The following is a 24,450-nucleotide window of genomic DNA, read 5'->3' as shown; positions in this document are numbered from 1 at the left end:
CTACACACATCAAATGACTCTAGCTAGACTAGCTGTAGTCTGCATTAGAAGGGAATCTTCCGAAAAAATAATAAAACGAACAGCAGTCTGGCTTATTGCTAACGCCTGTCTAAATAATCTATTTGAAAGAACTGGAGAAAGGCAGGTGCTAGATACAGGATACATTAGCATTGCTAGTAACTGTTACTAGTAACACATAGACTGTAGGCATGTAAACAAGTTTAGCTTGCTAACGCAAGAGTATAGGTAGAATGTGTGATAATTTAGCCGAGTTTATTGGCAATGGGGCTAACGTTGATTCATGTTCCTGACTGTTTCATTCAAATAAATAACCTGTGTAATGTCAATCTACAATTCACGATGCATGTTTGTCCAGATCTTTGTCATGTTATTTTTCAGCAAGATATCTAGAGCTAGCTAGCTAACTGAAGCCGAGTAGAATCACGATGTGGTTTGGTTACTAAGCTGTAGCCTAACGTTCTACCCACCTAAGTCAATCCAGTTTGCTTCAACAACAGAAGTGGAAACAAGTAATGTTACAATTTCAAATGATATGTAGTCAATCTGTTGAAAACAGTGTTGTGTAGACACAATAGATTTATCTGCGCGTTTTTATTTCATTACGTACCCAATTCTGAGACCTTAAGGAACAGTGTGAAATACCCCCCAAAAAATTTCAATCGCCCCTTTAAGACAGTGAAGATGGTTGTGGACTTCAGGAAGAACACAGCTCCACTCACCTCCATCACCCTGAGTGACTCCCCAGTCAACACTGTGGAGTCCCTCTGCTTCCTGGGCACTATCCTCTCCCAGGACCTCATCAAAAAAGCACAACAGAGGATGTACTTCCTTAGGCAGCTGAAGAAATTCAACCTGCCAAAGACAATGATGGTGCACTTCTACTCAGCCATCATTGAGTCCATCCTCACCTCTTCTATCACCGTCTGATACGCTGCTGCCACTGCCAAGGACAAGAGCAGGCTGCAGCGTATCATCCGCACTGCTGAGAAGCTGATTGGCTGCAATCTGCCTTCCATCGAGGACCTGCACACCTCAAGGACCCTGAGGCGAGCGAGGAAGATTTTGTCCGACTCCTCCCACCCTGGTCACTCCCTTTTTCAGTCACTCCCCTCTGGCAGAATGCTGCGGTCCATCAGGACCAATACCTCACGCCACAAAAACAGTTTTTTTCCTTCCGCTGTTGGCCTCTTCAACAAGGCCAAGGGTCCACACTGACTCTAATGACTTAAAACACACTACATCACACAATTTTAATCTGCACATTAGTATTTTTTTTTATGATATTTGTATTTTTGTAGTTTTATATTGTAAGTGGTAACTTATATTATATTTTATTTTATGACAACTTAGATTTTATTTTATTGTACATTTTATTTAATTCTAATTCCACTTAGTACTGCTAGTTTATGTATCCTATGTACCCTTAGTATAGGTAGTCCACATATAAAATGTTTTGGTTCCTATATGTTTATTGTATGCACCTTCCTGCCAAAGTAAATTCCTTGTCTGTGCAAACTTTCATGGCGAATAAATCCCATTCTGATTCTGTTCGTGACGGTCAGCTATGACAGTCTTGAGCCTCGATTTTTGCATATTTCTGTGAAACTTGCTAAAATAAAAACTATCTAGCTAGATTTTGTACACTTTAAGCTCAATGTACATACCTTGTTTGGCCAATTTGCACAATATGGCGGCGGTTTGACGTTCGAACTTGAATGTGTGTGCCAGTACTTCCGGTGACAACTTCCGGCGATCTGAAGCGTTTGAAGTACCAGAAATCACTATTTCTGTGTTGTTCTGTTGTAATTTGTACAGGAAAATAGCGCCCCTACTGGTGTACAAAATACTAATTGAACAGTGGTATTGTTCCTTCGATGTTTCTGTTGGCAGAACATGATACATGGTTAGCTAAGAAGATACGATTTTTCCTGCTCCAATGTATATGGCCAAAAAGCGTTTGTCTGTAAGTGTTTTCTTGATAGCAATTAGCAGTTATTGTTTGTAAACATTACTTGTGAAATAAATTTGTAGTGAACTGGAGTTTGTTTAAATTGTTTGCTCTATGAATACGCAAATGAATATGAATATGCTAATCGCTAACGAGGTCTCTGGAAATTCCCATATAATCTAACGTGTATCACAATTGATTGTTTTTCGAGAAGAATGTTACTAATTGAGATGCATTCTATATGTCTGCTCAGTTTTAAAGTGCTTCCTGAGTAAAATGTTGAAAACAACTTCAAGCTTCATCCTTTGACTTGGGAAAACTGTTAACTACTTGTCGAGCTAATGTAACAGGCTAGAAGGACCTAGCCACACACAGAGAAGCAGGGGCAGAATAGTAATAAGACACCCTTCCTACGGCCAGCGATCATATATTCTGTGAGTAGAAATCAACACAAACAGTCGCCATGACACAAAGAAGAGAAGAAGATTTTGAGGAACTAAAAAATAAATCACAAATATCTGACTGCTCAAGGACCAGTAAACATTCCATAGCTAATTCCCTCGACTTGCAAGCGCGAGCCAAAGCTGAGGCAGCACGTGTAGAACTAAGAAGAGTTCGAAGAGTTTGCACGACACTAGAAGAAGTACTAGAAGAAGAGTTTGCACAACAAGAGGCAGAGCTATTGAAACAACAAGCCATTCTAAATGCCAGTTTGCATGAACTGAAACTACAAAAGGCAAGTGGCAGCTGCAAAAGCAAAAGCTGAAATGCTAGAAGCAGCTGCTAAAGAGGAATATCAATTGTTAACTCCACCTCAATCCATTGAAAACATGCAGCATCAAACCTCAGCTCTAACTGAAATGTATGGTGGAAATGCTGTTACACAGACTCCCGATATACATCCAGGCCACCCGTCTTATCAGAGGGAAATAACAGCCAACACAATAAATTCAGTCACAGGCTCACAACCAAATGCAGCACCATTCATGACTTCACATTCACCAGTGCGCCAGCCCACTATGGACAACGGTGAAGCGAAAACACATGAGAATCAGGGTGAAATGCCACAAAGTGAAATCAGTGACCTTGAATTCCTTGAGCTGGCTCAACATCGCCTGTTCAGAGGACAAGCTACCTGGATACCACATCAGGCCACCAGCACTGTGGATGCACCAAGAAAAACATGCGGTTTCAGAGACTTCCCCCACAACTCAAAACACTGCAACGAAGACTTCAAGCCTTTCCAGCCCCACTATGCACATTCACTCCACGTGCACAACACAAGCCTATCCAATACAACGGCTGCAACTGACCTGGGCAAATATCTGATGCAGCGTGAGCTGGTTTTTGGAAGTTTGATGATAAACCGGAGGATTACTGGGCCTGGAAGGCATCCTTTCTTAGCTCTACAGATGACTTAAAGCTTTCTGCCAGAGAGGAACTTGACCTGCTGTGCAAATGGCTTGGGCCTTCATCGTCTGAGCAAGCCAAACGAATCAGAGCAGTTAACATCCACAACCCACCTGCCGGCCTCAAGATATTGTGGCGAAAACTGGAGGACGTTTCTGGCTCACCTGAGGTGATTGAAAATGCACTTCTCAAGAAAGTTGAGGATTTTCCCAACATCTCAGCTAAGGAAAATCAAAAGTTAAGAGAACTGGGAGACATTCTAATGGAACTTGAAGTAGCGAGGGTGGATGGATACTTACCTGGTCTCTCGTACCTCAACACCTCCCGCGGCGTCAGCCCAATAATCCAGACTTCCAACCAGCCTACAGGAAAGGTGGGTTACTGTTGGATCACGCTATAAGGAACAACATGGGGTGCCATACCCTCCATTTGCAGTCCTTGTGAACTTTGTCACTGATCAAGCAAAAACACGCAATGATCCTAGCTTTGCCAGCATAACAGGAGCATGGTGTCCCTCCAAGATTGAGAAGAGTGTTCTCCAGTCAGGCAGTCATTACACACGAACATCAGTTGCTGTCAGAAGGACTGAAGTCTCAACGAATGGCGGCGACAGTGACAGCACAGCAGCAGCTAGGAGAAATGATGACCCTGACAAACTCTGCCCACTGCATAACAAGTCGCATCCACTGAGGAAGTGCCGCAGCTTCAGAAACAAAACACTGGATGAACGAAAACCTTATTGGAAGGAAAAACACATGTTTCAAATGCTGTACTTCATCCACCCACGTTGCTGGAGAATGTGACAAGTCTGTGCTGTGCAAAGAGTCCAACAGCGACAAACACCCATCAGTCCTGCATCCAGGACCTGCCCCATGGAAAGTTGCTGCCCATGTGAGCGGTACAGAGCATGGGGGGAGCAACAGCGGATAGAGACCTCCAAATGCACAGAAATCTGTGGAAGTATGAACACATCAAAATCATGCTCGAAGATTTGTCTTGCTCTTGTGTATCCTGCTGGACAAAGAGACAGAGCTATGAAGACCTATGTTGTGCTTGATGAGCAAAGCAACAAATCACTGGACAGAACAGAATTCTTTGATCACTTTGGAATCAATGGAGCGGGATCGAGGTACACTCTGAGAATCCTTGGACGGCAACACACACATCCTCCTGCCTTCGCTGATTGAGTGTGACATGGTACCAGACGACAGGTCCAAAATACCATCACCGGAAGTAGATGGACACCATCCCCATCTCGAGCGTCTGGCAGACAAAATCCCAGCCTTGGACCCAGATGCATCCATCCTACTCCTCCTCGGGCGAGACCTTATCCAGGTGCACAAGGTACGTGAACAGTGTACTGGACCTCACAGCGCACCGTTTGCACAGCAAATCGACCTCGGATGGGTGATCATCGGATATGTGTCTAGGAAGAGCACACAAACCCGCCACCACCAACATCTTCAGAACCAGCGTGCTGGTGACCAGATGCCACTCCATACTCCGTCCATGCACCAGCAGCTTAGTGGTAAAAGAGAAGATTGACAGCCCTGCTACAGGCCACGCAACTCCAAGCGCTTCTCACACAGCCAGCGGTGGCCAGAACGAAGACAGCCTGGACAGAAATGTGTTCCAGAAGACACAGCACGATGACAAGCTTGGCATGTCCATTGAAGACAAACTGTTTCTCGATATCGTGGACAAGGAGGTCTACATGGACGACGCAAACTGCTGGGTAGCACCACTGCCTTTCAGGCCGCGTCTACCCAACAACAGACAGCATGCTGCTAACCGTCTCACCTCCTTGCGGCCCATGCTGGAGAAGAAACAAGGCATGAAAGAACCGTTCTCCAACTTTGTGCAAGGACTGTTGGACGCAGACCAAGCAGAGCCTGCTCCAGCGCTGAAGCCCCAACAAGAACGCTGGTACTTGCCAATATTCGGCGTTTATCACTGTGGAAGAAATTGCGATTTCCTGTGTGCTTACATTATTTACTAATCAATAGAACTAGTCATTACATACTAGTTAGTATGTTCTCATGTAAGCTTGCTATTAATAATAGTAGATTGTGTCTATGTGTCAGGATTAATAGGTGTTCGGGATCAGGAGAAAGTACTGCTGAACTGTAGTCTGAGAGTTGTCATGTGTTGGGAGCAGTGAATCTCTTTCTCTGAGACTGTTGCAACGTCATTACTGCCTGACTGTCACTACCTATGTTTGCATTCTTGTGCCCTATAAAAGATGGTCCTCCGGCCTTCAGAGCTGAGAGAGACATCATTGAGACCTAAGCCTGGTGGTGTGGTGTCATTATTTATTGTCAGAGGTTTGGTTTTCTCTCCCAATCTGCAGATTGATAAATACTTATTAAAATCCAGAACTCAACTGAACTTAAGTCACTCCGTTTATGAAGAGACGGACAAAACACTTTCTTCATCAATCACCCACAGAAAAAAGACCAAATACAGGTAGTGTTCGATTCTAGTGCCAAGCCCGAAGGCATCTCACTCAATGATGTGCTTTTCCTTGGCCCCGACATGAACAACACCCTCCTCAGGGTCGTAATGCGCTTTCGCAGAGAGCCTGTTGCGGTAACTGCGGATGTGCAGCAGATGTTCTATTGCTTCATCGTCCAGGAAGAACACCGCGACTTCCTTTGTGGTTTGAAGACAACAACCCAAGCAAACAGATCACTGAGTACCGCATGAAAGTGCATGTTTTCAGAAACTCTCCTTCCCCCGCAGTAGCAATCTACAGCCTGAGAAGACCAGCTCAGCTTGGAGAAAAGGAACCCGGTGCTGAAGCTAAGCAGTATGTCATGAGAAACTTTTATGTGGATGACGGACTCACTTCATTCCCCACCGAGAATCAAGCCATCTCTGTCCTGAAAAGCACAATGGATATGTTAGCAGAGTCAAGCATCAAGCTACATAAAATAGCTTCTAACAGACGTGCATTGATGGATGCCTTTCCCCCCGAAGAGAGAGCCAAAAACATGGTCAATTTAGAGCCGACTGTCGACCCCTTGCCAGTACAGCGCAGTCTGGGGCTCACCTGGAACCTAGAGTTTCGGATTTGTCATGGGCAAATCAAAGCTGGCTCCTCATCCCCCATACACGGTTCCACGGCTTGAACTTTGCGGCACTGTCCTGGAAATGGCAGATCTAATCGTCGACGAACTGGACACTCACAAAGTAACATTCTACACAGACAGCCGGATCGTGTTGGGATATATCCACAACACAAAAAGAAGATTCCATGTGTACGTAGGGAACAGAGTTGCCCGCATCAGGAAGTCTACAAGCCCTGAACAGTGGCACTTTGTCAGCACCGAACACAACCCAGCGGACCATGGGACCCGCTCAGTGGCAGCAGCTGTGTTGAAGGACACAAACTGGTTCAAAGGCCCAGCATTCCTTACAAAAGAGACTTGCACACAGACAGAGGCATTCGAACTCATCGATCCTGATTCAGACGTAGATGTAGGTACACAGATCCAAGCCTTCACGACCAATGCCTCTGCCAGTGAGTTAGGCTCACATCGATTTAAGTGCTTTTCCAGTTGGAAGTCACTCAGTCAGGCCGTAGCCAAACTCATACTCAAAGCCCTGTCCAAAGGGCTTAACCAGCAAGACAGACAAGTTGACACAAGCAAAACGACTTATCATCAGAAATGCTCAACATGATGTGTTTGCTGGAGAAATAAAGTGCCTTTCTAGAGGTGAAGTCATGCCAAAGTCAAGTGCTCTGAGAAAGCTGAACCCCATGATGGATGCGGATGGCATATTAAGAGTTGGAGGACGGATTCCTTTGGCCGATGTACCCTGGGAAGAAAAACACCCAGTCATCGTCCCCAAAAAGCACCATGTAGCCACTTTACTGGTTAGACATTACCATGAGCAGGTCGCTCACCAGGGCATAGCCATTGTCCTGCTGGACTATGGCTGATTGGAGGCAAAAGGCTGGTGTCAAGTGTCATACAGAAATGTGTGACCTGTAACAAGCTGAGAGGAAGAATGAAAGAACAAAAAATGTCGAACTTGCCTGCTGACAGACTCACCCCAGGTCCTCCGTTCACTAACGTAGATGCACTGTTGCTCAAGACAAACGGCTCCCATCTGTCTCATGAGGTCCTTGTCACACTCATGTCAGAAGTCATGGCCATTATGAATGCCAGGCCTTTGGTTCCCGTGTCATCCGACCCAGACATGCCTTCTGTCCTCACACCTGCGATGCTCCTAACACAGAAAGCTGAACCAGTATTGCCACCCCCGGGACAGTACGACCTCAAAGACCTCTATGGAAAGCAATGGAAACAGGTCCAGGCTCTTGCTGATTCTTTCTGGAAACGCTGGCGTCAAGAATACCTGGTGTCACTCCAGCCAAGGAGGAAGTGGCACACAGACAAGCCACACCTGAGTGAAGGAGATGTGGTGCTGCTCAAAGATGCGCAAGTCAAGTGGAATGAGTGGCCTGTCGGAGTAGTGGTGAAAGCCATCCCCAGCAAAGACTCTAAAGTTCGCAAAGTGGACATAAGGGTCAGAGAGAGTACTCTAAGGGTATATTATAGACCTGTCTCCGAAGTTGTTTTACTTGTTAAAGGGGAATAGTGTTATATTGCATTATAACAGACGGGGAGTGTGTTGTTCTGTTGTAATTTGTACAGGAAAATAGCGCCCCTAGTGGTGTACAAAAAGCTAATTGAACAGTGGTATTGTTCTATGGAAAGCCAAAAGGGTCATATGTACGCGTAATTTTAACGCATATTTTTGATTGGACACCCGTTTAGGAAGCGCCTAAAGTTTGTTGATAGCTAACAGTTTTCCCAAGTCAAAGGATAAAGCTTGAAGTTGTTTTCAACATTTTACTCAGGAAGCACTGTAAAACTGAGCAGACATACAGAATGCATCTCAATTAGTAACATTCTTCTCGAAAAACAATCAATTGTGTACACGTTAGATTACATGGGAATTTCCAGAGACCTAATTGACGTTGGCGATTAGCATATTCGTATTCATTTGCGTCTTCATAGAGCAAACAATTTAAACAAACTTCAGTTCACTACAAATTTATTTCACAAGTAATGTTTACAAACAATAACTTCTAACTGCTATTGTTACTGTATATTGTTAGTATTATTATTATTATAGTTCCGTTGCTGTATATTGTTACTGTTATAGTTTTTATTACTAGTTGGAGACAACGGGGGACTGGCTGTTTTCATCCTTATTCGTATAAGTATAACCTACTTTAGAGTTCTTTCCCCTGGAACAGATTTCATGTTCCAACTGAGGGGGGCTGTCGTTGTTTTGGTGTGTGGGGCTGCATCAAATACCCTTTTTGCTCTGTTAAATTGCTGCACTAGTCCACACTTGACCGGTGGGGATCTCATTCTATTTTGACTGTAACTGTTAGCTGCTCCTGGCATTCTCTAATCCCTGCTCTCCTCTCTGTCCCCCCCCCACACATTCCCTGTGGTGTGGGGGGTTTGAGCTGTCAGGACCTGCTTGGTCGTCGGTCTGCCAACGCTGAACCAGGTCGTCACCCGGAATCCAGTCTCCATGACGGCCAACAGCGAGTTTCCCGGTCCCATCCAACGTCTATAAAGCCGAACAATGGATTTTGGTGTTTCAAAACCCATTGACACTGTATGACTATGTTTAGCTTGTGTTCTGCTCCTCTCTCTTACCAACCGTCTCTGGAGGAGGGGATCCCTCTCTGAATTGCTCCTCCCAAGGTTTCTTCCATTCTTTCTCCCGGTGGGAGTTTTTCTGGGAGTTTTTCCTTGTCTTCCTTGAGGGTTTAGGTTGGTTGAGGGGCAGTTCTATGGGCGCATGTGAAGCCCTCTGTGACATGCTTGCGTGTAAAAAGGGCTATACAAATAAATTTGATTTGATTTGATTTGATCAAGGAAACACTTACAGACAAATGCTTTTTGGCCATATACATTGGAGCAGGAAAAATCGTGTCTTCTTAGCTAACCATGTATCATATTCTGCCAACAGAAACATCGAAGGAACAATATGGAAAGCCAAAAGGGTCATATGTACGCGTAATTTTAACGCGTATTTTTGATTGGACACCCGTTCAGGAAGCGCCTGTAGCTGTTTCATAAGCGGCTGCAGCCGTAAATGTGCAGGCGAAAGTTACACATGAATGTACGCGTTAGTTAAGGCTTGCAGGCGTTAAATAAACGCCTGTATATTTACACGTGCATTTGGAGGCGTTAAATAAACGTGTGTATATTTACACGTGCAATTGAAGGCGTTAAATAAACACGTGTATATTTACACGTGCATTTGCAGGCGTTAAATAAACGTGTGTATATTTACACGTGCAATTGCAGGCGTTAAATAAACGCGTGCATATTTACACGTGCAATTGCAGGCGTTAAATAAACGCCTGAACGCCACATGCAAATCACTGCCCACAATTTCCCTAGCTCCTCCTGCATTTAGCTGGGCTTGTGTGATTGGATTCCTCCCTCTATTTTCAAGTACCATGGATCCTCCCCACTGTAGAAGCGGCCTATTCAAAACAAGTTTAGCCCAGCACAGTCAGAAGTTTAAGATGGCAAGAAGGAACTTCCTACGAAACTGCAAGCAGACCCTAAATGACTGCACTCGGCTTTTGTTATTCGATAACGCTGGACACGACGACCTTCAGTCCACGTTGACAAGGTACAGTTTTTTTCGAAATCATTATTTGTGATGAATCATTATTATCGTAAACTTCACCGGCTAGCTAGGCTAACATGGGGTTTTACTTGCTCACTGGCTTTGCGGATAGCTTTTGTATGTTTGTTTTTAGCAAATGGTTGCTACTGTGATATTTCTGCCTTGCTAGGTAGCCAGTAACTGACTAGTCTATACTGTTGGATAAAGACATCGTTTTTATCCGTGAAAGCTGCCATGTTAAGGCTGGACAGTCCATATCCAACTATCTGTCCACTAGTTATGTAGCTAGCAAAACGAGTTAGCCTCCGGTGCTGCAAACTCTTGACATTCGTCTTTTATTGTTTCTTAAAGTCGATTAGTCAATCTAGTTTGTATTTTGAGGCAAACTCGCTGCTGAAGGCAAACAAGCTTAACCTTGTTAAGGCTGGCTGGCGTTAGCTTTTTCTTTTATCTTAAAACGAAACTTATCCTATTTCATTCAAGCCTGTGTTGTTACCGGACCACCACAGGGTGCTATGCTACCACAACGATATTACTGGTATTTCTCCCTTTAGGCTATTGGTATTTCTCCCTTTAGGTTATTTTCAGTTGTTAGATGATTTATTATGGAGACTATTTGTTCACGTTCTTATTCCAGATACACATGGTCTATAAATTATTACTGGTTTGGATACAACAACAACAAATCTAGCCTTGTCTACTTTAACACCAGTCTTCTTTCAGGATGGAAACAATGCAGCGAAGCCTAGAGTGGGCAAGGGGTACGCTCTTGAATGTTGCTTCAGCAGACGGCCTGATAGCTTAAGTGTCCGAGTTCATCGAGGAGATTCGCACCTATGGTCGGCATGCACAACAAAGTGAGAGCCTTTTCAGTGGAGTTGGGTGCTTACAGCTCAGCTAGTCCTTTGAGCTGTTTCCCACATCGTTCTCTTGCAGTTGCCATTGTTCAGTATTTTTTGTGTCCATTGGTGTTAAATTCCAGTGGTGTTTAACAGTGCATGCCTGGAGCGTGTGCAAGTTACAGTCTCTTAAATGTTCTAAGCACATCATTGTATTATTGTTGTAGCCAGTTCCGGTTACCAGGCTCCATTGACTTGGACTGGAGCAATGGGGGCTCCTCATTATCACATCACCGGAGAGCAGCTGAGGTTTCTCATGTCCTGTGCTTTCAGCCTCTCTCAGATGGCTGAGATTTTCCATGTGTCCCGTTCCACAGTCAAACGGCGCCTACGGTCAGTTGTGCTTGGGGTAAAATGCTATGAAAAGCAAATCTTTTAAATGCATGCTTTCCACAGTTTGAAGACATGAGTTGATTGTCAACAATCAAGAAATCAAGTACTATAGTGATGCATAGTCTCATCTGGGCATTGTTACTGTTTCTGTCTCGTCAGACGCTTGAATCTTTCACAGGCAGGGCGTTTTTCAGACTTGTCAGACACTGCTCTGGACGATAAGGTTAAGGACCTTGTGGCTGGGAATGACAGAGTTGGACCGGAGTCCGTCCGAGCACAACTGAGGGCAGAGGGAATCCGGGTGCAGAGACGCAGAGTGAGGGACAGTATGGTTCGCGTTAACCCGAGGGCGGTTGCCCTCAGAGCCATGTCGCAGAGGCTGCACAGAAGGTCCTACTGTGTCACTGGTCCAAATTCTTTATGGCACCTGGATGGAAACCACAAACTGATAAGGTAAGGTTACTCACCGACTGTATTTGTTATTTAAACTATTGGTTGTAACATCTCAAACACTATCAGGTAGCTCACTTGTTTATCAACCAAAGCAAAAACGTACATGGACATGTGGATAATAATTGTTTTAGGATGTTTCTGCTGTTATTGGTAGCGCAGCTGCACTTTGTCAAGCACAGCTTTTATTGACAGCTTTTAAGTCCTATGTTATGTCTTCTCTGCTTTCAGGTGGAGGATAGTCATCCACGGTGGCATTGATGGCTACAGTCGCCTTGTTGTGTTTCTCCGTGCTTCCAGCAACAATTGCAGCAGTACTGTAATGGACTGCTTCATGAAAGCAGTGACCAGCACTGTACCCAGAGGTATGGACGGGGCGGCTCAGGGCGGTGCGGCTCAGGGCGGGGCGGCTCAGGGCGGGGCGGCTCAGGGCGGGGCAGGGCGGGGCGGCTCAGGGCGGGGCGGCTCAGGGCGGGGCGGCTCAGGGCGGGGCGGCTCAGGGCGGGGCGGCTCAGGGCGGGGCGGCTCAGGGCGGGGCGGCTCAGGGCGGGGCGGCAGGGACACCTGTTGTTCACTGGCCAGAGAGAGTGACCATACCTCCAAACCAGTTTACTTTGGGAAATGCTCTCATGCAAGTACTTGCCGCACAAATCAATCCCCTCGGAGGCCTCAGAACAGGCCTTGGAATGGACATCTGGCAAGAGGTCATTCCTTTCCTGGAGTCCTCAAATGACCAATAAGATTTTGGACAAGGAATAAGAAATTAGAATTACATTTGCACTGCCAGTTGCACTGCTACTTACTTTACTCTGTAAACGTTTTTTTTTTTGCTTTTTGTCTTTTATTGACCTTTTTGATGTTTCATCAACTGGTGCCAAGTTGTTGACCAGTGGTGCTAGTTGTGCAAAAAATAAAATTCTTAACACTGCAGGCCACTCCCATCATACTTAATAACCACAGAAACGTAGTACATGGTATATAGGCTTAGACTGACATCTAGTGGACAATTACAACAACACATGTTGCAATTTGTGTTGCGGGCCCTGAATTTCTATTACACACTAAGTGTTTACGTGTATATACAGTGGGAAAATGTGTCCAAACTTTTGACTAATAATATGTATGTAAGGGATAATGTATAGAACGCCGGTCATTATCGGGAAAATAAGCCCCTAATAAACAATAATAATTGCAGTATCACATCCATCCACCCCTCCACCAAATACACCTGCATCGTTCCATCCAACTCTTCATTATTCCCTCCACCCCATCAACCACTCTTGAGAGCAACATTTTGAAGCTGAAGTTTCAGCACCGCAGTTCTAGGATTTCTAGATTTTCGCCAAAAGACCAAAAAGAGTGCGACCAAAGCAGTATTCCCCACAAATAGTACTTTCTATCTTCAACTTGGTTGTTAACAGTTGTATGTTTAGCAAAGTGTAATTAGCTCATTGTTAGGTAAAGACAATCATATATCTCAGGGACTGCTTTGATAACACAGACTGGTCAGTGTTTTTTGCCAACACACTTGATGAGGCTGTGTCAGCATATGTAATGATGTTTGACCTGTGGCTCTTACATCAATGTAGATGAAGAGTTTTGAATGTCTGATACTTTTGTAACTACAAGAGACAGTCCAGAACCTGGCAGATCAACTCCAGTTTGGAATATCTATAGTGCCTTTAACAGAATGTAAACACGTCTGTTGTGAATACAACTACTAAACATGAGTTACTCCTTGATTCATACTGCAGATAATTAAATTCCTAACACACAAAGGGTTCTGTCTTCTCCCCGGTCCAAATACTTATGCAATGGACGTATTTTGATTCATTTCATTATTTTATCCTATGCTCTATTATACATACATATCAAAGTTATCTGAGGAAATATAAATTAAACTCTAATCTGTTATACTTCATTTGTGTGATGGACGGGGCTTTGGGGGATCCACCACTTCCTTCTCTTTTGTTGCTGGTGGTGAACCTCTATGGTGGATGGATAGGCTGCATGAGGATGCTTCCTTTGGTGTGGATGGGCATGTTAGGACGAACTGTTTTGTATTGGACATGACTCAACATTGACCGCATGTCAGTGGATCAGATCATCTTTCTTATACCTGTAAATACTGCACATGCCTGTGTGCATACTACATTTTGTATGTGTCTGACACCGTAAAGTTCTGGAAAAGTGAAGTTATATTCTATTCTATTTGCTACGGCTTTTGCAGTCACTCAACCTCAACCACAAATGTGTAATGTCAAAGAGGCAAGACACAAGGACAGCTCTCAGGGCAGATTCAAGATATACATTGTTTATGTTTAAGAATTAGTAAACAAACAATGACAATCACCCCTCCATATCACTCCATCAACCCATCTTGTTATGAAACAAGCTACATTCACTTCTTCTCGTTTTATAATTTAATGTCGAGCAGTAACATACATTCACTACTGCAGGAAAATATTGATTATCTTGTTCTGGTCCATGGTTATCCAATTCAAAAGGTGGCAATCACAGAAATCTAGCTTCTACCAGATCCTGTTCTAAGCCTGGACGGACTGTCTGGCCTCAGCATTTAGTAATGCTGCACTTGTTGCTGGAAGCGTGGAGAAACACATGGCAGCTGTGACCATCAATGCCACCATGGATGACTATCCTCCATCTGAAATCACAACAAACATAACATTAGACTTTGTCACTATAAGCATCTATATTTCAAGGTGCTACTACTGTATCAATAACCGAAGTAGCAGCAACATCATGAAACTATTCTTATCCACGTCAGTTCTTGCTCTAGTTGATGAACAAGTGAGCTACCTGATAGTGTTTGAGATGTTACAACCTATAGTTTCAATAACCAAGACATACTAAGAAAATGAGTGAGTGAGCATCTACCTTCAGTCTGTAGTTTCCATCGATGTGTCATCAAGAATTCAGAGCAGCAACACTGTACCTTATGTGCAGCCGCTGCGACATTGATGGGACGCAGCTGACCTCAGGTTAATGCAAAGTATCTGACAAGACACAAAGAGTGACAATGCATCACTAGAGTAATTGATTATTTACAATCCATTCATGCCAAAATTGTGGAAACCATGCATTTAAAAGCTTTGCATTTCATAGCATTCAACCCCAAGCACAACTGACCTCAGATGTGGTTTTGAGTGTAGTCGAACACGTGGAGAATATCTTCCATCCATCATCAGACCCCTCAGTTGTTCTCCGGTGATGTGATAATGAGGAGTCCCCATTGCTCCAGTCCAAGTCAATGGAGCCTGGTAACCGGAACTGGCTACAACAATAATACAATGATGTGCTTAGAACATTTAAGAGACTGTAACTTGCACACGCTCCAGGCATGCACTGTTAAACACCACTGGAATTTAACACCAATGGACACAAAAAATACTGAACAATGGCAACTGCAAGAGAACGATGTGGGAAACAGCTCAAAGGACTAGCTGAGCTGTAAGCACCCAACTCCACTCTAAAGGCTCTCACTTTGTTGTGCATGCCGACCATAGGTGCGAATCTCCTCGATGAACTCGGACACTTAAGCTATCAGGCCGTCTGCTGAAGCAACATTCAAGAGCGTACCCCTTGCCCACTCTAGGCTTCGCTGCATTGTTTCCATCCTGAAAGAAGACTGGTGTTAAAGTAGACAAGGCTAGATTTGTTGTTGTTGTATCCAAACCAGTCATAATTTATAGACCATGTGTATCTGGAATAAGAAAGTGAACAAATAGTCTCCATAATAAATCATCTAACAACTGAAAATAACCTAAAGGGAGAAATACCAATAGCCTAAAGGGAGAAATACCAGTAATATCGTTGTGGTAGCATAGCACCCTGTGGTGGTCCGGTAACAACACAGGCTTGAATGAAATAGGATAAGTTTCGTTTTAAGATAAAAGAAAAAGCTAACGCCAGCCAGCCTTAACAAGGTTAAGCTTGTTTGCCTTCAGCAGCGAGTTTGCCTTAAAATACAAACTAGATTGACTAATCGACTTTAAGAAACAATAAAAGACGAATCTCAAGAGTTTGCAGCACCGGAGGCTAACTCGTTTTGCTAGCTACATAACTAGTGGACAGATAGTTGGATATGGACTGTCCAGCCTTAACATGGCAGCTTTCACGGATAAAAACCATGTCTTTATCCAACAGTATAGACTAGTCAGTTACTGGCTAGCTAGCAAGGCAGAAATATCACAGTAGCAACCATTTGCTAAAAACAAACATACAAAAGCTATCCGCAAAGCCAGTGAGCAAGTAAAACCCCATGTTAGCCTAGCTAGCCGGTGAAGTTTACGATAATAATGATTCATCACAAATAATGATTTCGAAAAAAACTGTACCTTGTCAACGTGGACTGAAGGTCGTCGTGTCCAGCGTTATCGAATAACAAAAGCCGAGTGCAGTCATTTAGGGTCTGCTTGCAGTTTCGTAGGAAGTTCCTTCTTGCCATCTTAAACTTCTGACTGTGCTGGGCTAAACTTGTTTTGAATAGGCCGCTTCTACAGTGGGGAGGATCCATGGTACTTGAAAATAGAGGGAGGAATCCAATCACACAAGCCCAGCTAACTGCAGGAGGAGCTAGGGAAATTGTGGGCAGTGATTTGCATGTGGCGTTCAGGCGTTTATTTAACGCCTGCAATTGCACGTGTAAATATGCACGCGTTTATTTAACGCCTGCAATTGCACGTGTAAATATACACACGTTTATTTAACGCCTGCAAATGCACGTGTAAATATACACGTGTTTATTTAACGCCTTCAATTGCACGTGTAAATATACACACGTTTATTTAACGCCTCCAAATGCACGTGTAAATATACAGGCGTTTATTTAACGCCTGCAAGCCTTAACTAACGCGTACAATCATGTGTAACTTTCGCCTGCACATTTACGGCTGCAGCCGCTTATGAAACAGCTACAGGCGCTTCCTGAACGGGTGTCCAATCAAAAATACGCGTTAAAATTACGCGTACATATGACCCTTTTGGCTTTCCATATTGTTCCTTCGATGTTTCTGTTGGCAGAATATGATACATGGTTAGCTAAGAAGACACGATTTTTCCTGCTCCAATGCATATGGCCAAAAAGCATTTGTCTGTAAGTGTTTCCTTGATAGCAGTTAGAAGTTATTGTTTGTAAACATTACTTGTGAAATAAATTTGTAGTGAACTGAAGTTTGTTTAAATTGTTTGCTCTATGAAGACGCAAATGAATACGAATATGCTAATCGCCAACGTCAATTAGGTCTCTGGAAATTCCCATGTAATCTAACGTGTACACAATTGATTGTTTTTCGAGAAGAATGTTACTAATTGAGATGCATTCTGTATGTCTGCTCAGTTTTACAGTGCTTCCTGAGTAAAATGTTGAAAACAACTTCAAGCTTTATCCTTTGACTTGGGAAAACTGTTAGCTATCTGTCAAGCTAATGTAACAGGCTAGAAGGACCTAGCCACACACACAGAAGCGGGGGCAGAATAATTTCACAATGAGTGTTTTTAGGATTAAAGAAAAGCGACTTGCCTTTCAGAGGGTGACATCCTCAGCACTTCATTGCTGTGAGCCATTATGTACCGTTTCGTCTCGTTTCAACAAAGTCGTCAGCTTTCATGCATTCCCCGTTGACACAGCGGTACGGGCTAAGTGGAGGCAGAATATCCGGAGGGATGACTTCAACCCGACCAAAAACACCCGGCTCTGTAGTCTGCATTTTAACCAGACTGATTTAAACGTGTCTTCCGCGGGGTTGAGGAGGCTGAAGAAGGGAGCCGTACCGGTTCACTTCTCATGAAATGGGTACAAACTACCAGTGGCGGATTTAGTGATTAGGGGGCCCCAGGCGAAGTCAGGCATGGGGCCCCCTTAACTCCTATTCTCACTTGTTTCAATCGTAATTATTAATATAATAATAATAACTAAATGGTACAATTTCTAGAGAAATTGTTTCTAGAGAAATTGTAGGGTGTGCTTGCTAGCGTCGGTTGTAGAAGGCAGTGTTTCCCACACATAGACTAATTTGTGGCGGTGCGCCACAGAATCAACACCGGCCGCCACACATTGCGTTTCGTAAAACATTTTTTTTATCGCTATTTAGGTAAAAACACGCAGCGTATTCGTTCAGCTGCATTTCCTTTCCCTGCTCTCCCTCCGTCTCTTTCACGCACGCGTCTTTCTCACATACACACACAGTCACTACGTCAGCACACGTTAGCAACAATGCATACGCCGTTCTAGTGAGACCGACAGCTACATCAGCGAGCCTTCAGCATTAGTGCCGTAGCTAAAGGTCTAGGAAAGTTGAGGCTACTTTTCGCTAGGTACCGACGGACATGTCTTAATCGAAGGTTCCCCTTCGTTCTTTTGGTGAGAAGTTTCAAGAGCTAGCTACTTACCCGGCGTCATGGAGCCGACCAGTTAAATAGTTATTTAGCACCCTGTATGCAGCGTCGCTACCTGCATATGCAGAAATTATTTGTTTGTTGTTGTTGATTTTGTGAATTATTTCGAACCCCCCCCCCCCCCCCCCCCCCCCCCCCCCCCCCGCCACATATAGTTTTCTAATCTGTGGGAAACACTGAGAAGGGTCAGTTTATTAACTGTAATTTTACAACTGATATTACTGTATATTTTATATAAAAATGCATATGCCATTACTATTTATGGAGATTGCATAGATTTAAAAGCATACATTTGTTACTGCTCATTTACAATTCAAAATACAAAAAGTGAAGCATAGAATAAAACGGTTGTGATCTCATTTCCCCTGCAACAGGGAATATTGATAAGCTACAGCAGCCTCGGTAGAAAAGTTGGATCAAAAAAAATATTGGGCAATCCGGTGTAAAACGGTGGTAACCTCTATGACACTAAGTTTTTCCCTTCTAATGATATTTTCAAGCATTTAGCCTGCTCATGTTGCATTAATTCATTAAGAACCCTCTTGAAACAAGCTATTGTACAATATTGTCACCCGCAGTATTTCAGATGGAATCTCGATTCAAACAATACCATCTGCTGACTGAAAATATACCCCCAAAGCTTGATATTTATTTAGGGGGAAATGGCTAATTTAAAAAAAGTTTGCTGGAGGCAATCATTGTCAGTAACAATGCAAAATTTGATCTCAGTATAGTACGGTGGCCCTGAAGTGCAAATGACACCCCCTAATATGAGTACATCTCCCAAATGAAAACACTCCCCCCCAATACGAGTCAACTCCCCCCAAATCGGATGACTTGTTCACCTCCCCCCAATACAAAAACACGCTCCCCCAAATGGAAAACGACATTACATTAACTCAAAAACTAGTGCTGTCAGTTTAACGCGTTATTAACGGCGTTAACGCAAACCCAAATTAACGGCGTCAATTTTTTTATCGCGCGATTAAAGCTCTTTTTGACCTAGCAAACTTTGTAGTTTTTTTTCACATTCTGTTGCAACAACCACTGACGTTAGAAAAACTACAATACCACACCGGATCTAGCTAGACCGGAAACAAAACAACAGGCACGCCACACCCACTTGTTTGGGCTTGCGAGCCGGCTAAACAGTCGTAGCAGAGCCCGTTTACGGATATTAGACATTCTCTGGTAGTAGGCTAACGTTATGTTTTGAGTTGATTGCCAGTGCCAGACGCCGAAATGGATGCCAATAAGATTCTGAATGGAAAGTTTACTTTTAAAAGGTTGCCAAATGGTTCCATTGACAAGACCAAAGTGATCAGTGTGTTCTGTTGTTGTGATCTGAGCCGGAGGGAATGAGCTATCATCGCAGCACGTCATGGAGTCGAAAATATAATTTTGATGGCACACAGCCAAGCACACAGCTGATGCGAATTCTCCGCCTGCTCGTCAAAGCCAGGCGATTGCAATGTTGTATTCAATTTAAAAAAAAACATTTGCACGAAGCAATCCGAACCACTTTTCCATGTCGATAAGAGCATTACAATTTGAAAAAAGAATGGATGAAAAAGAAATCAAGGGACATTTAAAATAGATACAAATGTGCGATTAATTGAGATTAATCGCGAGTTAACTATGACATTAATGCGATTAATCGCGATTAAATATTTTAATCGTTTGACAGCTCTATCAAAAACACATTACATTAACTCTGAAAGGAAAGGGTAGGTACTACACTTTAGCGCTGATTGGATGCAGTAGGCTAACTAACAAGAAATAAGAAATTGATCGACAGAAGTACAAAATGCAATAGCCTGACAGAGTTAAGTGCACCAGGACATTTATTTGGGTATCGAAGCATGTAGCATAGGTTATGTATGCAAAAGCATAAATTGCGTGTTAAACGTAAACATCGATAGCCAAACAACTAGTCCACGTAACTCTGTCATTATCATGAACTTGATCGTTTTGGTTGGAAGGAAAGAGGAAACATTAATGTTTACAATACAGAGTCATGACACTACTCTTTATTTTAATCAGGGTCATTCCTATGAAATAATCTCAGATATGCTGTTAACGTTTCACAATATAAGTAGCCTATGGGCACGCTAAAAACGCAGTTGAAGGAAGCAGGACTTTTCAGAAGAAAAAACTAATAGTCCACTTCTACAGATGAACGAAAAGCCACAATGACAGAGTAACGTGGACCAGGATAGTTGTTTGGCTATCGATTTTTACATTAACACGAAATACTTTTGCCTAAGTAGCCTACTATTTGCTACATTCTTCGATAGCCAAACAAATGTTCTGGTGCACGTAACCCTGCCAGGCTATGGCATTTTGTACTTCTGTCGATCAATTTCATATTTTTTGTTAGTTAGCCTACTGCATCCAATCAGCGCTAAAATGTAGTACCTACCCTTTCCGTTCAGAGTTAATGTAATGTGTTTTTTAGTTAATGTAATGTCGTTTTCCATTTGGGGGAGCGTGTTTTTGTATTGGGGGGAGGTGAACAAGTCATCCGAATTGGGTGGGTGTTAACTCGTATTGGGGGGGGAGTGTTTTTATTTGGGGGATGTACTCATATTAGGGGGTGTCATTTGCACTTCAGGGCCACCGTAGTATAGAGACCCGCGTGGAGAAGCTGTCCCCGATAAATTGTGCAACGAGCAAGCTAGCCTACAGTAGCTGCTGTTGCCGAAATGGCTCCAGAGCACTACTACTGTGTAGTCCCTAAAACAGGAGTGAGGGCTAGTAATTTAGCCAACGAGAACGAAGCTCTACGTTGCCAGATTAGAGAGCTACAGCAACAGTTGGAAGTCCTCAAACTTTGCCAGCGCTTTGGGATAGCGCGCCTGTCTTCATCAGACGAGGATGTGAGCTTTTATACTAGGTTTGCGTCCTACAGGAGTTTCATAGCATTTTGGAAATTAATTGAACCTGCTGTGATCCACAAGATGGTGCGCATAACCAGCACCAAGACAGCCTGCCAGCATCAGCACAGTCCATCACCCAACGGTAGGTAACATGACGTTAGTGGTTTGTTGAGTTAAGTACATCTAACTAAAAAGTAAAAGCCAAACAGCTGATTGGCATTATTTTCTAAATGTATACTTTGTAATAACATGTCGAGGTAACTAAACAGAGGCTTTTGTTTTTATATCTCAACAGAAACTGAGACCCAATGATGAGTTTCTGTTGTTCCTGATGTACCTGTCAGTGGGTTTTCCTCTCAGGGACCTTGCAGAGAGGTTCAGCATTCACCGCACTACTGCAAGTCGGATCATCTCCACATGGACTCATTTTACTGTACTGCCTGCTGGGAAGCCAGCGCCTTTGGATTCCTCCAGAGATAGTGAGAGCTCACCTGCCAGATGAGTTTGCAGCTTTTCCTGATACACAGGTGATCCTTGATTGTACAGAGCTATTCTGTCAGACGCCATCCTCTCTGCTCCTTCAGAGTGAGTTTTTCTCTACCTACAAATCGCACACTACATTCAAGGCCATGATTGGCATGGCACCCCACGGTGCTGTCACCGCGAGATCTTCAAGCTGTCTGGGATTGTCAAGCTGCTGAAGCCAGGTATGGCTATCATGGTGGACAAAGGGTTTGTTGTGGACAACCTTGCTCCTTGTAAGGTGTACCGGCCTGCCTTTCTCAGCAACAAACGACCAATGAGTCGAGAGGATGTCATACAGACACAGTCAATTGCACGTCTGAGAGTGCATGTGGAGAGGTGCATAAGGAGAGTGAAAGAGAACAAACTGTTCGACAAGGACATACCACTGTCTACATGCGGGAACAATTGTTCAGTGTGGCCTGCTTCTGTTGTGGAAAAAAACACCATACTGTTGTAATTATGAAGATGGTTAATGATTATGGATTCAATGAAACTTGTGATCACCTTTGTAGTACATGCTATATTATTGGAAACCAGATGCAAAGCTGTTGGCTGATTATTGTTATCCCTAAACAATGGTGATATAAGATATATATCTTATATATATATAAGATATCACCCAAAATATAAGGTTTCAATAATTAAAGGATGAATGGGGGAGAGGAGCATGTGTATGCTTTCATAAAGGACCAGGATGCATAGCTGTAACTTATGAGACATATTTGTGGCCTTACGCCCAGAAGCCTAATGCAGCTGGCGGTTCAAGTTCAGAAAGAGCCTAATTTCAAGCAGTGTCTATGTAGGAAAAGTATCTGTTTTGAATCCCCTGAGACAAGGGACTCGCTTGGTAAGATTACCTAATGTCTATGAAACCAACTAATATCGTACCATATTAACATACAATGGGGAGAAGACTATATAAGTTAAATTGTCCGGAGAAAACTTCAGTCTGATCCCGGGATCACGCTCACGTTCTATTGGCAATCTTTGTTACCTGAGAACCAATAAAACACTTTGCATCAACCCTGCTGAGTTCCAGTGCTGTTTTTACATCTTGAGAAATTGACTGAAGACGTACAGAACTTTTGTTTCAACACTTCCTGGTCAATTGTCAGAATGGGCCGTTAGTGAAGGCATGGGCAACTCAGCAATGAATTAAACATCTATCTTGTTTCTTGAAAACAAATATTTGTGTTATTATCATCATTACATTAGCTTTGGGTTTTTACTGACTTGAAATTAAAATGCACCAGAGATGACATTTGAACATGTAGAATTTAATAAGGAAATATTGAACACTTACTCAATGATCCAAAATAAAAAATCCACACTATTTACACTCCCGGCCGCGCGAAACGACGTTGTGTCCTTGGGCAAGGCACTTCACCCTACTTGCCTCGGGGAATGTCCCTGTACTTATTGTAAGTCGCTCTGGATAAGAGCACAGTACAAATGACTAAATGTAATGTAAATGTGAACAATGAAATCTCAAAACCGATTGAACAATTATCACTTTTTTTGTGTTTTGTATAGATTTGTAAAAATGAATAAAACCAGAACAAGAACATTTATCAACTGATTGAAACAAAACTGATTGAATGAAGCATTGATTTTTAAAATATCAGATCAAGTAATGATAGAAAAAGAATTAATCCCCCTCTCCCTTATAACCCTAGAGACCTCCGCATCCTTATAAATTATTTGTACAAGAACGTCCTCCTTTGCAAAAACCACAAAATCGCACCACTGCATTCCAGTGATAAGCAGCTGGCCTTGCACCTGCCAATAGTAGCTGTGGCCTGGCTTCAGGCGCCACTCTGCATGTGCAGGTACCCACAGTCCACATAGCTCTTCACGTTGGGGCACTTCACCTCCACCAGCCCGAATGGTGGGGCCTCCATTGGATCAAAAACAACACCATCTGGAGAAGATCAAAGCCAGGGAGCATCTGGATGGATGACAAATCCTGACGGCCAATAGTTGACGTTTTTAATGTGGGCATATTCTTGAATCGCTACTGGCTCCAGTGCCAGACCCCTCTTCATCAAGGTTGTCTGAACCCCACCTTTGCGGATGTGTTCTGCAAGGTTCTCTGCAGAGCTGTGACCTCGGACATGGCACACCTTCCGGAACCTGGATGAAGTGAGCCTAATCTTCCTCAGGCTGTGCCACTCTGCACTGCCACTCTGTTCCATTGTGGCCATCTCAATGGATCTTGCCATGTTGAAGTGAAAGTGTTAAGCTACATGATGTTTAGGTGTTGTTGGTGAGTGCACACAAAAGAACATGTGGTTGGGTCCATCTAACGGCAGGGGTGGTGGAGGGGGTGCGTATGGGTGGTGGATGATTACCCTCTTCACTAGCACTGGGTGCTGGTATGAAATAGGGGCTGCCTTCTTGAACGGTCCCAAAGACTGAATCGACGAGGGGGACATCATTACTTATGGAGAGTGTGGTAATTAGAGGAGCAAGGTCTGCCGTGAAGTCCTGGTATGCCTCGTCGACCTTCAGGACATCTGGGTCTGGCAAGTCCTCCCGCACTGCTTTGTAGCGCTTGCTCCTTTTAAAACAGTTATGTCATAATTAGAAGAAAAAATAACAATAATAATAATAATCTGACAATGACTGCAGAATACATTATTACTTGACAGTGAATATTACCTTACACCATCAGTAGCTGTGTACTGTTTTGACTTGGGTTTTGTTGAGATGAAGACAATGTTACCCACTCTGCCTGGTTTCACACCCTACCAAGTAATCAAACAAACAAACAAACCTTAAGGACAGAAGTTGGTTAGCCACCATAACATACCATCACAAAGTACAATAACTAACTGTTATAGATGTGGTAATGATGTGCCTGTTTTGTCTTCATTGTGCTTTGTAAACAAGG

At 43.4% G+C, this 24,450-nt stretch overlaps 1 protein-coding gene and 1 long non-coding RNA gene across 5 annotated transcripts; one reads left to right on the top strand and one right to left on the bottom strand.

Moving 5' to 3' along the window:
* The first annotated feature begins 10,405 nt into the window (after nucleotides 1-10,405).
* Nucleotides 10,406-12,469, top strand: LOC124483729. Its single transcript, XM_047044276.1, has 5 exons — nucleotides 10,406-10,592; nucleotides 10,778-10,911; nucleotides 11,121-11,286; nucleotides 11,446-11,739; nucleotides 11,968-12,469. Exons 3-5 carry the CDS (start codon nucleotides 11,162-11,164, stop codon nucleotides 12,467-12,469), a joined length of 921 nt encoding a protein of 306 aa, XP_046900232.1. The 5' UTR covers nucleotides 10,406-10,592; nucleotides 10,778-10,911; nucleotides 11,121-11,161.
* Nucleotides 12,470-14,067: 1,598 nt separating this feature from the next.
* On the bottom strand, nucleotides 14,068-20,608 carry LOC124483566. 4 transcript variants are annotated; one of them, XR_006957868.1, is made up of 5 exons: nucleotides 20,576-20,608; nucleotides 15,241-15,374; nucleotides 14,887-15,031; nucleotides 14,635-14,753; nucleotides 14,068-14,401 (listed from the first exon to the last, which is right to left on the bottom strand). It is a non-coding gene; the product is annotated as an uncharacterized LOC124483566 (long non-coding RNA). The 4 variants fall into 4 exon arrangements; XR_006957867.1 differs by lacking the exon at nucleotides 20,576-20,608 and adding an exon at nucleotides 16,095-16,424; XR_006957870.1 differs by lacking the exon at nucleotides 20,576-20,608 and adding an exon at nucleotides 15,981-16,009.
* Nucleotides 20,609-24,450: the final 3,842 nt, after the last annotated feature.

The sequence above is a fragment of the Hypomesus transpacificus genome, chromosome 21 (genome assembly GCF_021917145.1).
Source record: "Hypomesus transpacificus isolate Combined female chromosome 21, fHypTra1, whole genome shotgun sequence".
NCBI lineage: Eukaryota > Metazoa > Chordata > Actinopteri > Osmeriformes > Osmeridae > Hypomesus > Hypomesus transpacificus.
The sequence above is the reverse complement of the archived record's forward strand: the minus strand, read 5'-3'. Positions and strand labels throughout refer to the sequence as shown.

Excerpts from the sequence above, each read along its gene's own strand:
- LOC124483729 (XM_047044276.1), top strand. The coding sequence starts at position 11,162 with ATGGGGGCTCCTCATTATCACATCACCGGAGAGCAGCTGAGGTTTCTC. Across the intron at positions 11,287-11,445 it reads ACAGTCAAACGGCGCCTACG|ACGCTTGAATCTTTCACAGG; the intron begins GTCAGTTGTGCT and ends CTGTCTCGTCAG. Across the intron at positions 11,740-11,967 it reads GGAAACCACAAACTGATAAG|GTGGAGGATAGTCATCCACG; the intron begins GTAAGGTTACTC and ends CTCTGCTTTCAG.